Source organism: Populus euphratica, unplaced genomic scaffold (genome assembly GCF_000495115.2).
Source record: "Populus euphratica unplaced genomic scaffold, PopEup_1.0 scaffold58.1, whole genome shotgun sequence".
Taxonomy (NCBI): Eukaryota; Viridiplantae; Streptophyta; class Magnoliopsida; order Malpighiales; family Salicaceae; genus Populus; species Populus euphratica.
The window spans coordinates 795280-809976 of NW_011499864.1; the positions used below are offsets into that span (position 1 = coordinate 795280).

Below are 14697 nucleotides of genomic sequence, written 5' to 3' on the forward strand. Positions count from 1 at the left end.
TCACCTTGACGAGACAACACTCGGTGGTTCCAGCCTAGCTTTTCCACTTGAATGCGAGCCTAAGAAGAAAATAATAATAATAATAATAATAATAAAATAAAAATCTGGCAATTCCAAAGCAGAGCGTGCAGTGAATTGATAGACAATATAGAAAGAGCAAACACAATAATTTATCCATGCAGCATGCTGTTTTTGAGCTCTACCTTTTTCCTATTGCCTCCACCGTTTGTTCATCATATTGTTCTTGTGATATCAACGGTCACTAATAATAAAAAAAAAAAGAAATTAAACACGAGAATAATTTAACTGTTAAATTTTAAATTTATTTTTAAATAATCACAAGTGGGAGTCTTTTATAATCACAGAAAGCTTACATAATTATGATTTATAAGATTACAAACTAATGCATTTAAAATAATAATAATAATAAAATAAAAGAAGATTATATCATAGGAATTTCGAAAATCAACTTCAATCTCATATTTACAAGGAAATAAATCTTGACCGTAGAATTAGCAGACAAAGAGCTTACTCATAGTCAACACTGTGTCAGCTTTCCCAAAAAGAGGACACTTCTCCCACTGAACTCCTCAAAAACCACACCATCACCCTTACCTTTCTTCTCCATCTTCTTGTCTGCCCTCTGCTTCGTTCATGGCGGTTTTGAAACTTTACTCCATCTACATTTTCTACACCTTAATAAGCATAAACTTCTCTGCTTCCCCCACTCAGTCTTTGTTACTTTCTGCTTCAACAGATGTTGAGCTTCTGCTTGGAAAGATCAAAGCTTCACTGCAAGGTAACACTGAAAACCTCTTGCTCTCTTCATGGAACTCCTCTGTGCCTTTATGCCAATGGAGAGGCCTCAAATGGGTCTTCTCTAATGGCTCTCCTCTCTCTTGTATTGACCTTTCAGCGCCACAATGGACTAATCTTTCACTCTATAAAGACCCCTCTTTGCACCTTTTATCTCTACAGCTACCATCTGCTAATCTCACTGGTTCACTTCCTAGAGAGCTCGGTGGCTTCTCTATGCTTCAAAGTTTGTATCTTAACATTAATTCACTGGGTGGAACCATCCCTCTTGAGCTTGGTTACAGCTCTTCACTCTCAGATATTGATTTGAGTGACAATGTGTTTAGTGGGACTCTAGCTCCATCGGTGTGGAACTTGTGTGATAGATTAGTTTCACTCAGGCTTCATGGTAATTCACTTACCGGGTCTCTTCCTGAACCAGCATTGCCTAACACAACTTGCAATAATTTGCAGTTTCTTGATTTGGGTAGCAACAAGTTTTCAGGGAGTTTCCCTGAATTTGTTACTCGCTTTCAAGGTATAAACGAGCTTGATCTTTCCGGTAACATGTTTTCGGGTCCAATTCCTGAGACTTTAACTGGTTTAAAACTTGAAAAGTTGAATCTTTCACACAATAATTTCAGTGGAGTATTGCCTTTTTTTGGTGAATCGAAGTTTGGTGTGGAGGTTTTTGAAGGGAATGATCCCAGTCTTTGTGGGCTACCTTTAAGAAGTTGTAGTGGAAGTTCTAGATTGAGCCCTGGTGCAATTGCTGGCATTGTGATTGGATTAATGACTGGAGTTGTAGTTTTGGCCTCACTGTTAATTGGTTATATGCAAAACAAAAGGAGGAAGGGGATGGGAGATAGCGACGATGACATGGAGGAGGAAAGCGGAGATGATGGAGTTGGTGGTGTTGGTGGCGTAGGTGGGGAAGGGAAACTAATTTTGTTTCAAGGCGGTGAGCATTTGACTTTGGAGGATGTGTTGAATGCGACAGGACAAGTTATGGAGAAAACAAGTTATGGGACTGTTTATAAGGCCAAGCTTGCCGATGGGGGGACAATTGCTTTGAGGTTGATGAGGGAAGGCAGTTGCAAGGATAGAAGTTCGTGTCTTCCAGTGATAAAGCAATTGGGGAAGATTCGGCACGACAATTTACTTCCTCTGAGAGCTTTCTATCAGGGGAAGAGAGGGGAGAAGCTACTCATTTATGACTATCTTCCAAATAGAACCCTACACGACCTCTTACATGGTAAGCACATCTTCGGCCTTTCCTCTGATTTTATATACTCATGTTCCTTTGTCATGCACTTGTTGAAAGCACAGCTTCTTTTGGCTGGTAGAAACACAGTTCATTAGGACTCAGGCCTTTTGTCATTAAGGCCTTGAATTGTAAGACAATTTTGTTCAAGCACAAAATTCTGTTTGTTCCCAGACATTTCTCCATATTACCATTTATATTTATACTAAATCAAGAAAAAATGAGTGATTACATGGTTTGATGCTCTTGCCGACACCGATTAAAAACAAAATTTGTTTCAGTAAGAATAGCCTCCTTACTTGTAACACACCCCTTTGAGGCACCCTCAACATTGGAATGGTGGATCTTCTGCGATCCTCATGTCATCAAAAATTTTGTAATCTCCCAAGGGGCCTTTCTAAATAGATAATTGTAGAAACAAGAGCAGGAAAATGCATTACTTTGTGCATTATTAGATATGTTAGTGCTGTTTGAACATTAGGAAATACAGATCCATTACTCTTGTTTTAAGCATCTGGTCAATTGCAGAGGCCAAAGCAGGAAAACCAATGCTGAACTGGGCTAGAAGGCACAAGATTGCATTGGCTATAGCTAGAGGACTAGCATACCTTCATACAGGTCTTGAGACACCAATTACCCATGGGAATGTCAGGTCAAAAAATGTGCTTGTGGATGAATTTTTTGTTGCCAGGCTTACCGAGTTTGGACTTGACAAGCTAATGATCCCCACAGTAGCTGATGAAATCGTGGCACTTGCGAAAACTGATGGCTACAAGGCACCGGAGCTTCAAAGGATGAAGAAATGCAATTCTAGGACAGACGTTTACGCATTTGGAATCCTTTTGCTGGAGATTTTGATAGGCAAGAAACCTGGAAAAAATGGAAGAAGCAACGATTTCGCAGACTTGCCTTCGATGGTTAAAGTCGCAGTCTTAGAGGAAACAACAATGGAGGTTTTTGATTTGGAGGTTTTAAAGGGGGTAAGGAGTCCAATGGAAGAAGGGTTAGTTCAGGCACTGAAACTTGCAATGGGGTGCTGCGCTCCGGTGGCGTCGGTTCGACCAACCATGGATGAAGTTGTGAAGCAGTTGGAAGAGAATAGACCAAGAAACAGGTCTGCTTTGTACAGCCCTAATGAAACGAGGAGTGAAATTGGTACTCCCTTCTAAGCTCTCCTCTTACACCATGTTTTAGCTCCTTTTTTAGCTGTTTCTCATTAGCTGAGGCAGTGTAGTGGATTGATTACAATACTTTTCTGTTATATTAATGTGTATTTTAAGTCATTATTTAGCCACTAATTCTTGAGTATTTGTCCTTAAATATTATGATAATTAAATATGCTGAAATTGTGTTTATCATCAGTCCTTGAGAACAGGCCATTTTTGTCTCTAAAGAATTTGTGCTTTGTGGCGTTACTTTTTAATAAATACAGTTAAACCTCTATAGATAGATATTATATAAACTTCAAATTTAATTCGTTATAAAATGATTAATCATATTTTCCTGATGTTTATCATTACTGTTGAGAAACCGAGTTATTTATTAAAGATTAATGCTTGAAGTTTTTTCTTGGTATATTTTCTTAATATTTAGCATGCAATTGTTTTTAATTGGAGCAATTTGTTCTTGCTTTGGATTATTATAATTATAGTATTTTTTAGATATTTTTATATTTAGATCATTAAGCACTTTATTTTCATATGCATTACAAAAAGAATTTATTGAAAAAAATAGTTTATTTTTCTTTAGTTTGATGAGCTTTTCTTGAAAGTTGTTGCTCTATGATATGGTTATTAGACCTAATTTTGCAGCTCAAGTCGGACCAAGGATGTGACCTAAGCTGAGAATTAAAAAAATCAGCCTCGAGGTAGTTAATATACTTTTGGTTTTAATTTTAAAAAATAAAATAAAATGATGATTTTTTTAACTAATTTGAGTTAATACGGATTAAATTATTATCTCAGTACTTGCATTTTAATTTGGGTTATGGCTAAGAGCGCACCATGTTTTAAAAAATAATTTTTTTATATATTTTAAATTGTTTTGATGTATTTCAATACTAAAAACATTTTGAAAATTATAATATATAGAATTTAAATCTAATTTAATAATTTAAAAAAAAAAACTAAACATTTGTTTTCACAAAAACTTAATATGTTGTCTACCCAGCCTCAATTATACAAAGAAATATTGGAAGCTGAGATCGAGAGTTATTATTTATTTGCAAGGATCTCTTTTAATTAAGAAAAATAGATTTAATGCTCATAATAAAAGTGGGCAAGAGCTACTGTAGACATGTAATTCTGACACCCAAATTCAAGACCTTAAATTATTCTGATTTCAAAAGAAGAAATAACAAAGAAATTTGCCTATTGTATTTAATTTTTCGACGGCAAAAGTTCAAGATAACAAAGAAGAAAAGGAAGGAAATAAAGCAATAATAAGAAAAAAAATAAAAAGAAAAAATAATCTGACCTAAAACCATCCTATCCTAATTAATTATTATGTCTTGTGTTTTATGAAAATGTGGGTTAATTAATGGTTTTTTTTTTTTTAAATCCAACATGTAGTAGTCTATAACAAGTTTTCATAAGAAGTTTCACATCATTAACAGCTTAAATTTTATATTGGGATGATTTTTTTACATGATTTTTAAATTTTAATAGCTAGTTATATGAATATGAGTTCGGATCACAGTCGTTTTCTTTTCTAGTTAAACTTATTAATCACATAAGACACCTTGAAAATCTCAAATTCAAATGAATTTTACTTGAAATCTCAACTCACAACTTAATATAACTAAATCAGAATATAAGAAGATAAAAAAAAAAGGGGTTAGGAACTGAGCTCGATCGAGAATTCATGAATGATTTTTGCCATATAGCCTAGAGAAAAACAGTGTCATATGAAAATCATGTTCGCCACGAATAGAAACGTGGTCGGCTTGGAATCCTGAGCTCACAGCTTCTCTTCCATGCCCAGAAACCCGATCAGAGAACTTTGTCAACTTGGTGCCGGCGCAGTTCAAGCACGTTTATGTGGTTAAAAAAGGCAACCCATTTTCCAGGACGCCCGAGTAGAGGCTAGAAAGCATGAAAACAACTTTAGAGGTTTTACAATCTCACAAGTGCACTTGCTTTCTCAGCTCAGCAAAATTTGCCCTTTTAAATGGTTCCAGTTCCTATAATGTCATACAAAGATCTTTGCAACCAAATACACAAAAGGATGGGAAAAGATCAGCAGGAATGTATATATATATATAAGTTCAGCATTTGGTTGTTGTCTGTTCATAGGTTCCCATTCTCTTCTATTGATGATTCAGAGGCAGAATCATCCAACGTTGAATTTGAGATGGTCTCACTATCAGAAGTTCCAGATGATTTATCTTGATCAACAGGTTGTTTCAAATACCAATACATAATGCTCGCTGTCAACGTAAGAATCATCTTCTGATTTACCTGAAAAGGAAAAAAGGGCAAACTTGATATCCATGTGCTTATCTGAAACAAAGTAGGAGTTCCAGGGCAAATGAAGTTTCCAGTTGCAACAGTTCTGCTTATAAGCTGACTCTAGCCCTATGGTGACAGAGACTTTAAATGGACATCATCAGATGAGACCAGTGTTCCATCCACAAGATTACCAACTTACATTGATCCCCGGTGCTTGTGCATGTGTGTGAAAATGTCAGCTGAAAATTGCATCAAATACTGTCACTTGCTACAATTTGGCTCCTATCTAATTTCCAGACCGAAGATTTAGTGCAAGTCTTGCAGATTTACCCTTTAGTTTAGGCACACCACTGCTGTAGTTAGACATGAAGCATATGCCTAATGCAAACAAGTACTGAAAGATAAGAAGGAAATTACCTCAGTTAGGTCTTCGGGAAGCAAAAATATAGAACATCCTAGCTTCCTTGCAATGCTGATGATGTAGGTGGCATTCATCTTTTTCTCGTCATCTGCATCGCTCCCAAATTTTTGTGGAAACAAAATACAATGAGTATTATTTGAGTATAATCACGCCCTAAAATGTATTTCATTGAAATTAAACCAGTGAAGTGACAGAAAAGAGGAGTAAAGATCATTTGAAAAACTTCAGCAACATACAATTAGAAGAAAGCTTACCAGTTACTCCTTTCGTTACCAGACTCCAATTTACTGCTCTAGGCTGAACAGCGCTCAGCAACTCAAGGAAGAAGATGCCATCTGACAGACTTTTATCCTGAAGAGTTTTGAAAGGGAAAGCTTGTAACGTCCAAGGCAAACATGTTTTTCTTGCATCTTTGTATAATCCAGTACTAGATCTTGCAAGTAAATTATCAGTTTTGTGCTGCAGCTATAATTCCCTAGGATGTCTATGGCACAATCTTGTTAAAGCAAGATGCCGGTTTCGCACACTTAAAATAGAAAGAGTTGCATGAACAAAAGTAACATGCAGAGTACACGCAGCAATAAGAAAAATGGATCCGTACTCTATTCAGGACTTTCTTAACTAGGGGGAGAGAACAAAAAAGATGTAGCAAAATTGCCTCCAAATGAACCGAGCTAAAGCAAGTTCCTTAGTTTCAGGTCAGACGGGTGCCTTCGCCTTCGCCTCTATCTCGAAAGAGATTGGTAAGGTGAAAGGTCGTAGCACTTACCATTCTTTGTGATTGCTTATTCGAAGCAGGCCGACTTTCAAGTACATTGGTTGTCACATAACAACATCCAATGTTTCATATGTGCAAGAGGCTCCACAGCCAAACTAACCAATGATGTACTACTGTAATCAAAACAACCTAGCAGGCCTAGTTGAGCCTTGAAAAAGTAGCTAATTCAAAATGTATCTTATATGCAATGAAATCAGATATAGAATCACACCTTAAAACTTTTCATGCGACTTTGGGTTCCTGAGTTGCTGACTTTCGTGTTGGCCCATTGTAAAATATCTGCATCTGTAATTTCCTTTCCATGGGAATGGAATCTCAAGTTCTTTAGAAGTTGGAGAATGTTGTATCTCATCAGCTGCCACAGATAAGCTAAAGAGAATTCCAAGCATTAGTATGAATGAAAAAAAATGACTCAGCACACTGGGATTCAGAACAAAAATGGAGGGGAAGTGTAGAATAGAGTACATACCCAATATTAACTTCTTATTTCCTTGCACAATGTCATTTCCAGCAATGTTAACCAGGGAAAATTTTAACTGTTTTCCTATTTTTACAACTTGATTACAATTTTCTACTTTTCTGAAAGGCAATTTGATAGGTGGTTTATTTGCAACTTTCCAATTAACGATCCCTGGTGAAACCTTGTCAAGGGTCTCTAGAAGTAGCCACCTGCAGGGCAACAAATAGTTTCACTTCAGCTTCTGATTAAGGTGTTACAAAAATATTTCGAACTTACTATTTGACCAAGAAATTCTGATAAGAAACCATGGATATTATTAAGCCAGAATCCAGGACAGTTGAATAAACTATAACCTATTTGTGTCAAGAGATTTGGATGAGGAACCTTGCCATGATACTTGTGATTAAACGTACTGTATATATTAAGCTAATACTAACCCATTTCTGAGATCTTCAAACACATTGTCAATGTAGGTTGAATTCCCAAGACTATTCATCCAGAAGCGAAATGCTCTTTCTTCTCTAGAGATTTGAGCGTCGTCTGGTAAAGTTTCGAGAAAAGATATCTGTTTTGTCTGTGTTGACAGCCCATTCCTGCAGGAAAGAAACAGTAATTAGAGTATGCTTTTTTGGCTCTTTAAAGGTGGTGAATAGTGAGAAAACAATCCAAATTTCTGCTGGTGAATTACAGCCATTTGAAATGAAATTCATTTCTTGAGGAAGGGCCTATATTCTCACCTGTGTTGGAAAATATGAGCAACAAAGGCAAGGTTAAGATTCGGGGAACCTTCAACAATGTCCTTTGCAGTTAAGTATCTCTTGCAACCCATCCTGTCTGCATGTTCAAGAACTAACTTTGCCCTTGTCAATGGATCCTTTACTGTCAATGTAGATGGATTACTGTATTCAGGTGCAAGAACGTTGAGAAGGTGAGCATAAGCCTCTGCATCCTGCAGAAACCATATCAACGGTCAAGTATCAGGATAATTGCAATTGCATAAGCCTCCGAGTTGATTATTTATGTCATTCTACAATTGTATAATTTTTATTTATGTCATTCTGCAATTGTGTGCCAAATTAAGGAAGAGAACTACTGACATCTATATTAGCATCAGCAAAGAGAGATGTGTCAGAATAAAATCACACATGAATTCTAGAATCACTGTTTCTACAAGTTCAGGAAAAACTAGGATACTTGGCAATTCATCAGAATTTTTCTGATGAAGAACTTCACCTGTTACACAGCAACTTCACCTTCTTTAGATTCAACCATGAATAGATTGAAAACCATTTCAACTTCAACTCAAATAATATACTAATAAAATGTTATTTTTTCTAGTCAGATCATACTTGTATGGACATGAAGTTTTCTCATATGCAATCTTTCTAAGAAAATACATGGCACTGACCAACATATGGATCATCTGGCCAACTTCTCTTTTCATGAACATGATCAGAATGTAGTTCCTTGAAGATACCACAGAAGTGAAGGCAGATTAGGACTCAAATACAGTAGTTTTTTACTAATCTAGCGCTCATAGAAGTTTGCCGCTATCAAAATATAAAACTAATCTCTTTACCTTCACATCAGAAGAGAAATTTGTGACTATTTTCTTGTACCCTGCTTTTTTCAGTAGGAAGTTCATCCACCTGAGTAAGATCTTCTCTGGTGGTAGACTCATCAACTCTTCTACATCCTGTTTTTCAAAAGGAGTATATGTCATCCAACTTAAACCGATAGTTGATGAAAATACAATTTCTAAAAAAGACTATATACCTTACTGTCATCAACTAATTCCAGCAACTGAGGTGTTCTCTTCAAGTTTAGGTCTGCCAAGAGTTGTATCTGAAAAAAAAAAAGCAACGCCATTGGGAAAGGTTAAACAATGCATAAAGAGGTGTAAAAGCATGCATCACTTTATTTATGATAGCAAAGCTGAGGATGGATACTTGCATCACTGGATGCACCTATAGTTCAAATTGTTGATCATAATGCATCATCAGTCAAAAAAAAATTAAATTAAATTCGGGGAAAAAGCTTAAGAATCTTACTTTAATTATTTGAGAAATCATCCCAAGCACGAGATGGCGCTGATGAAATTGAAACCAAAGAAGAGACTATTATCATCTATTAAAAAGTCATAAGATTATCAAGAAAATCCAGTTAAATAAGAGAAATTGCTGAATCAAAACGTGGAAATGGCACATACCCTTCCTTCAATAAAGTCTTGGGTGCCTATATTCACCACAGTACACCCAATTGCCTTTGCAGAATTGAGGCAGAGTGTATGGTTTTCATTCCTTTCCCATGGATTGAGTATCCTCTTGGTATTGATAGCTCTTTCATCAATTGTACCAGCAACTGCTACATTGATAAGCTTACTGCAATAAAAACAAGAATGCTTCAAAATCTTTTTGCTCATCATCATCACCAGTCAAGGAACCACCTCAATCCATAAACGTAAATATCATATACATCCCGTGCTTAATTTTATTAATTTAACCAGATAGAATAGAGCTGGTGAGATTCAAATTCTTGATCATTTGATCAACGAGGCTCTACATCTCAATCCAAAATCCGATGAGGTCCCGATAGTGATTTTATATTAATTTTGAACAACAATTTTTTTTTTTTTCATTAATTTTGAACAACAATTTTTTTTTTTTGTAAAAAAAAAAGAAAATGTTACCAAAGAAGCACTCCGTCTTTCGCAATCTCGAAGAGATCATTAGTTGAAGGATCGATAGGGAGGTATTTCTTCAAGAAATCATCTTCTCCAAGATAATTATTGATATGTGCAACATAGGATGCCTTCTCCGATTCACTGATGGTGTGAAGCAACGTAGTGGTGGCTGCTTTAAGGAATGCGGAAGAGTTCTTTGCAACACTTCCTGTTCTTGCACTTGCATGCGCATGCAGTTTCAAATATACCTGCAACAAAAAAGATCATCTTATCTCTGTCTCACTCTCTCATCTCAGCCCGGATACGCATAAAGGAAGTAGAAATGGAAATGAAAAGACAAACCTTGAGAAAGAACTCAAAGTCAACCTCTTCGTCGAGATTCTGATACAAATCTTGAATACAAGCAGCTCTGTCTTCCTCTGTCAGATTCTCTCCAACTACTTTCAACCTCGACATCCTCGAAGCCAAGTCCCTTAGCGTCAGCTTCCCACTTTCCCTCCTCATGCTCATAAACTTCAAATAAAAAACATTGATCAGATCAAAGAAAACAGAGATTACAAGATTTGATCCAAACATATACACATAAACAAATAATACATGTGTTTTTAAGCTGCGAAGCTCGACTTGGGTGAACTGGTTTTGCAGCCATGGATCTGACACAAGAATGCCGACGTAACCTGACATTTTTTCTCTCTAGAATTCAAACAAACCTCAAGATTTCTACGTAAAAAGGAAAGGAAGAACGTTTTCTTCTCTTTCTTGAGGAGGGGGAGGGAGGAAGAGAGAGTGAAGAAGTAGTTGTCAGAGTAATTCAAAGAATTCAAATTAAGACTAATATGTCCTTGTTTGCTAGTTACTCTCTCTTCCACTTGCCCATGGGACCTCCTTCGGTGTCGTTTACCTGAACTCTTTTCCATTTGAAATTTGAAAAGAGTCTCCTTTCCTTGCGTTCCCCTTTCTTCTTTCCAAGCAATTAGATAGAAACCTTTTAGTTTCTAACCAATTACATATTTTGCTTCCATGACAGATTTTAAAGTGTTTGATTAATCAATGCATATCATGGTTTTAAATATATTCCCTTAAAGGTTTTTTTTTTCAAAATCTTAGTTCAAAAAATACTACAATTTATAATTTTTAAAATCTATTTTCTAAAATTACAACCATAAAAATTATCAAAATACCAAATAAGCTAAATGAAAAGATATTAGATTATTAATTTATTAAACTAAATCCAACATCATTATATCAATTATTTTAACTAAAATTAATTTTTTTATTTATAAAAAAATTATTAGAATTGATTTAACCAGAATAATTATATGTTCTTATAAATGACAAAAAAAGAATTGATTTGAAAAAAATATATGAATCATCAAATTATTGAATTAACTTGTTAATTATCGAGTTAATCATTTTAATTATGACAATATTTTTTTATTGGAAAACAAATTGAGGAGGTCCAAGTTTAAAAATTGAGTTTAGTTGAGTTATTATTTTTTTGAGTTATGAATCTGGTCCAAGTTTAAAAATTGAGTTTAGTTGGGTTATTATTTTTTTTAGTTTAATTTTTTGAGTCATGAATTTTCTAAATTAACTCATATAACTAAACCTGGTTTATTATTTATGATTATTAAAATTATTATTTATTTTAATTTAGTATGTTCATGAATAATTTGGTGCGGATAAATTTGCGTGAAAAAAGACATTGTTGCTTTCTAATGGATTACGTTTTAAAATTTTAGTTCTTCCATGATGTATTTCAAAATGGAGATGACTTTTTAATTAATCTGAGAAAACAAATAAATAAATAGAGGTAGGTGGTGATGGATAATAAAGTCATTTGATACATGAGAGGATGATTTGGTCATTTTCCAAATTGCAAGCCCCACCATGGGAAAAGATTGCTTGCTTTTAAAAAAGTGTTTTGAGTTGATAACACAACAAGACACGAAGAACAGAACATAACAGAACGGTCGTATTTGAGGTTTTCCTATGCAATTTATTAATTTGAACGTTGAAGTTCAAAAATGTCGAAATTATCCAATTGCCTCTTTGTATCGAACCTTTCTCCTTAACCCCCTTCTTTTTTTTCTTTTTGTTTTAGATTTTTAGTTTATTTGAAAGTGTTATTATGTTGTTTTTTAAATAGTTTTTTATGTTGAAATATATGTTAATAATATTTTTTATTTTTAAAAAATTATTTTTAATATCAATACATCAAAATAATTTAAAAACACTAAAAACATATTAATTTAAAATTAATAAAAAAATTTAAATTTTTTAAAAAACGTTTTTGAAATCCAGAAATAAACTGGGAAGAATATTTTTAAAAAATATTTTTTAAATTAAAATAATATATTTTTTAAATTTTTTTAAATTTTTGATGATAATATTTCAAAACCATCAACAAACATTAACATAGTATTTCTTTTTAGACGAAAAATAATTTAAAAATTACTTTGAAAAATAAAAGTTGTTATTGTACCAAACATGTTCTAAAATTGTGTTTGATATCACAAAAATGTTTGTTTTTTAAAGTGTTTTATATTTAAAATAATATTTTTTTATTTTTTAAATTTATTTTTGATATCAACACAGCAAAATAATTTAAAAATACTAAAAATATTAATTTAAAATAAAAAATTATTTTTTCAAACATGATCACACTACACTACCAAATAAAATCGAATAAACTTTCCTTTTTTAATTGGGCTAATACAATTATCAATGTACAAAATTGATTCACATAATATGCTAGGTTTGGTGATTTTGAAAAATTTGTTGGGCAAGAGTTTTTTGTGGAAATCAAAATTTCTTATCTTGATTTTTTATGTTAAATCTTCAATATATATTTGGTAATATGATGCAATGTTTTTTTATAAAAATATTTTTTTATTAAAATAGTGTAGAATGAATTTATTTTGAAAATAAAATTGATAGAAAAATTACTTTGATAATATACTAGCAATTAAAGTTATATTTAAGGTTTAGTGACAACAAAATGAAGTTAAAAATGCTAGATTGAGATTGAGGGATGATGATTAAAGAGCCTTTACAGGAGAAATATTTTTATCCACGATTCAGTCTCTCCACCTAAACAACACTATCAAGGAGAGAAGGAGCCATGTGATAGAGGGACCGGAGAGGGATAAAGGAGGAGACATGGGAGCTAAAAGGGAGGTGTTTATGATAAAGATTACAGAAGGTGGTGGTGCTGCTGGTGGTGGTGCTCTTATGACCACCTTTCACATACTTAATTACCCGCTCCACAGTAGATGAGTTAGATGCCATTAATTATGGCAACATAAATCTGAATTCAGAAGTCATATGGGGTTATTTATTGGTAGGATTAATTATGCCCATCCCCAACACTTTTGCATTAATTACCATTCACGAGTTGATCGAGAAGATGCTAGAAAAAGAAAAGCTATATTTCATAATTGCAAATTGACTGAAATATGTGTCTCTGAGTTATGGGTCCATGATTTTTATTAAACGATACTGTTTTATTGGTTTTTTACAAGGTATTCTGGACTGGATTTGATGAAATGTATCAAATTATTAAGAATCTAATTGATTTAAATAGATTTAGTTAGATTGATATCTTATTTAATCCATTTAAAACTTAACTGAAATCAAGCTATAGACCATAAGTTTTTCAAATGAATCTACAAAATAAATTCATTTCGACTGGATTTAATAACTATATGTCTTCTTCTTCTTTATCAGAATAGTTAATTTTCTGTCCTTGAAAGGAGTTTTGATTACAATCTCTTTCTTGTCGATGGACCACACGAAGAAGGATTGTAAGTAGGACCGACTAGCGACGACCCTGGAATTCGACTAGCCATGCACTTTGTAGTCATAAAATATTTAACAAAATACAGAGGAAAGGTTTGGAGCTCATTTGCAGAAGAACATTGATCAAGAGCAATGAAGTTACAACCAAAAGGAGAAATATGTTGTGACAAACCAAACATCAAAGTTGATAAGAATGCGTATAAGATGAAATACCGACATACCGTTGTAGAATGCATAATACTGAGTTTAGGTTTTTCATTCTCGGCTATCCATTCAAGTTTGAATAGGTTTAGTCAGATTATTGTATTACTAGAAACCTGCAATGGTTATTCAGATTTAATCAAATTAATATCTTATTCAATTCAACTATAAACTAAGTTCGAATCGGGTTTTGAATCCGAATTTTCTAGTTCAAACTATGCTAAAACATGTAGCATTGGAAGTTATAATTTCACATCCTAAGATGGATACAAAAGGTTCAGGCAAAGGCTAAGATAGAAAAGATGATATTTTTCGTTTTCAAGAGAAAGAATGTGAACCAACAAGCATGTGGGGGAGTGCGGTGGGAACAAGAACAAGGGGACGAGGATGCAAAAATGCATATGCAATGTCTCCAACAGGAATCCTATTTAGCATTAAGGGCTGACATCAGATTTTTTATTTTATTTTTTTCACCAGAAAGCCAACCCAAATACTTGTTTTCTTGGCATCTAAAAACCATATAGGAATTTCATGTCTTCTTTAACCATAAGATAAAATCTAGATGTTCATTTTCGCATTACAGCTTATTTATTAAAATATTTTTTATTTTAAAAAATATCAAATTAATACATTTTAGATGGTTTTGATGTGTTAGTATAAAAACATATAATTTTTATTTATTTTTAATTTAAAAAATATTTTTAAATAACCCTAAAAAGATGCTTGGAACAATAATACAAATTATTTTTCAAAGTATTTAATTTAGCTACAGCAGTAAAAATCACAAGAAAATGGCTTGAAATTTGAATTTCTAACGTCCGTACACTTAAATAAAACGACTAAAC

General features: G+C 33.6%; 2 protein-coding genes across 2 annotated transcripts; one reads left to right on the forward strand and one right to left on the reverse strand.

The window, feature by feature from the left end:
• The first annotated feature begins 511 nt into the window (after positions 1-511).
• Positions 512-3420, forward strand: TMKL1 (transmembrane kinase-like 1). The gene is made up of 2 exons (XM_011026253.1): positions 512-2050; positions 2588-3420. Exons 1-2 carry the CDS (start codon positions 655-657, stop codon positions 3226-3228), a joined length of 2037 nt encoding a protein of 678 aa, XP_011024555.1. The 5' UTR covers positions 512-654; the 3' UTR covers positions 3229-3420.
• A 1644-nt stretch (positions 3421-5064) lies between these two features.
• Positions 5065-10665, reverse strand: LOC105125690 (Actin binding Calponin homology (CH) domain-containing protein). Its single transcript, XM_011026254.1, has 14 exons — positions 10448-10665; positions 10193-10363; positions 9857-10098; positions 9377-9548; positions 9219-9257; positions 8944-9012; positions 8747-8863; positions 7905-8116; positions 7605-7760; positions 7177-7376; positions 6919-7076; positions 6184-6280; positions 5926-6017; positions 5065-5517 (listed from the first exon to the last, which is right to left on the reverse strand). The coding sequence occupies exons 1-14, from the start codon at positions 10532-10534 to the stop codon at positions 5347-5349; spliced, it is 1983 nt and encodes a 660-aa protein (XP_011024556.1). The 5' UTR covers positions 10535-10665; the 3' UTR covers positions 5065-5346.
• Between the last annotated feature and the right edge of the window lie 4032 nt (positions 10666-14697).

What these genes read in the sequence shown, in the direction of transcription:
- TMKL1 (XM_011026253.1), top strand. Translation starts at nt 655, where the DNA reads ATGGCGGTTTTGAAACTTTACTCCATCTACATTTTCTACACCTTAATA. An exon ending in CCTACACGACCTCTTACATG is followed by an intron (nt 2,051 to 2,587) that starts GTAAGCACATCT and finishes GGTCAATTGCAG; the next exon opens with AGGCCAAAGCAGGAAAACCA.
- LOC105125690 (XM_011026254.1), bottom strand. Translation starts at nt 10,534, where the DNA reads ATGTCAGGTTACGTCGGCATTCTTGTGTCAGATCCATGGCTGCAAAAC. An exon ending in ACTTTGAGTTCTTTCTCAAG is followed by an intron (nt 10,099 to 10,192) that starts GTTTGTCTTTTC and finishes TTTTTGTTGCAG; the next exon opens with GTATATTTGAAACTGCATGC. An exon ending in GCTCATATTTTCCAACACAG is followed by an intron (nt 7,761 to 7,904) that starts GTGAGAATATAG and finishes TCTTTCCTGCAG; the next exon opens with GAATGGGCTGTCAACACAGA.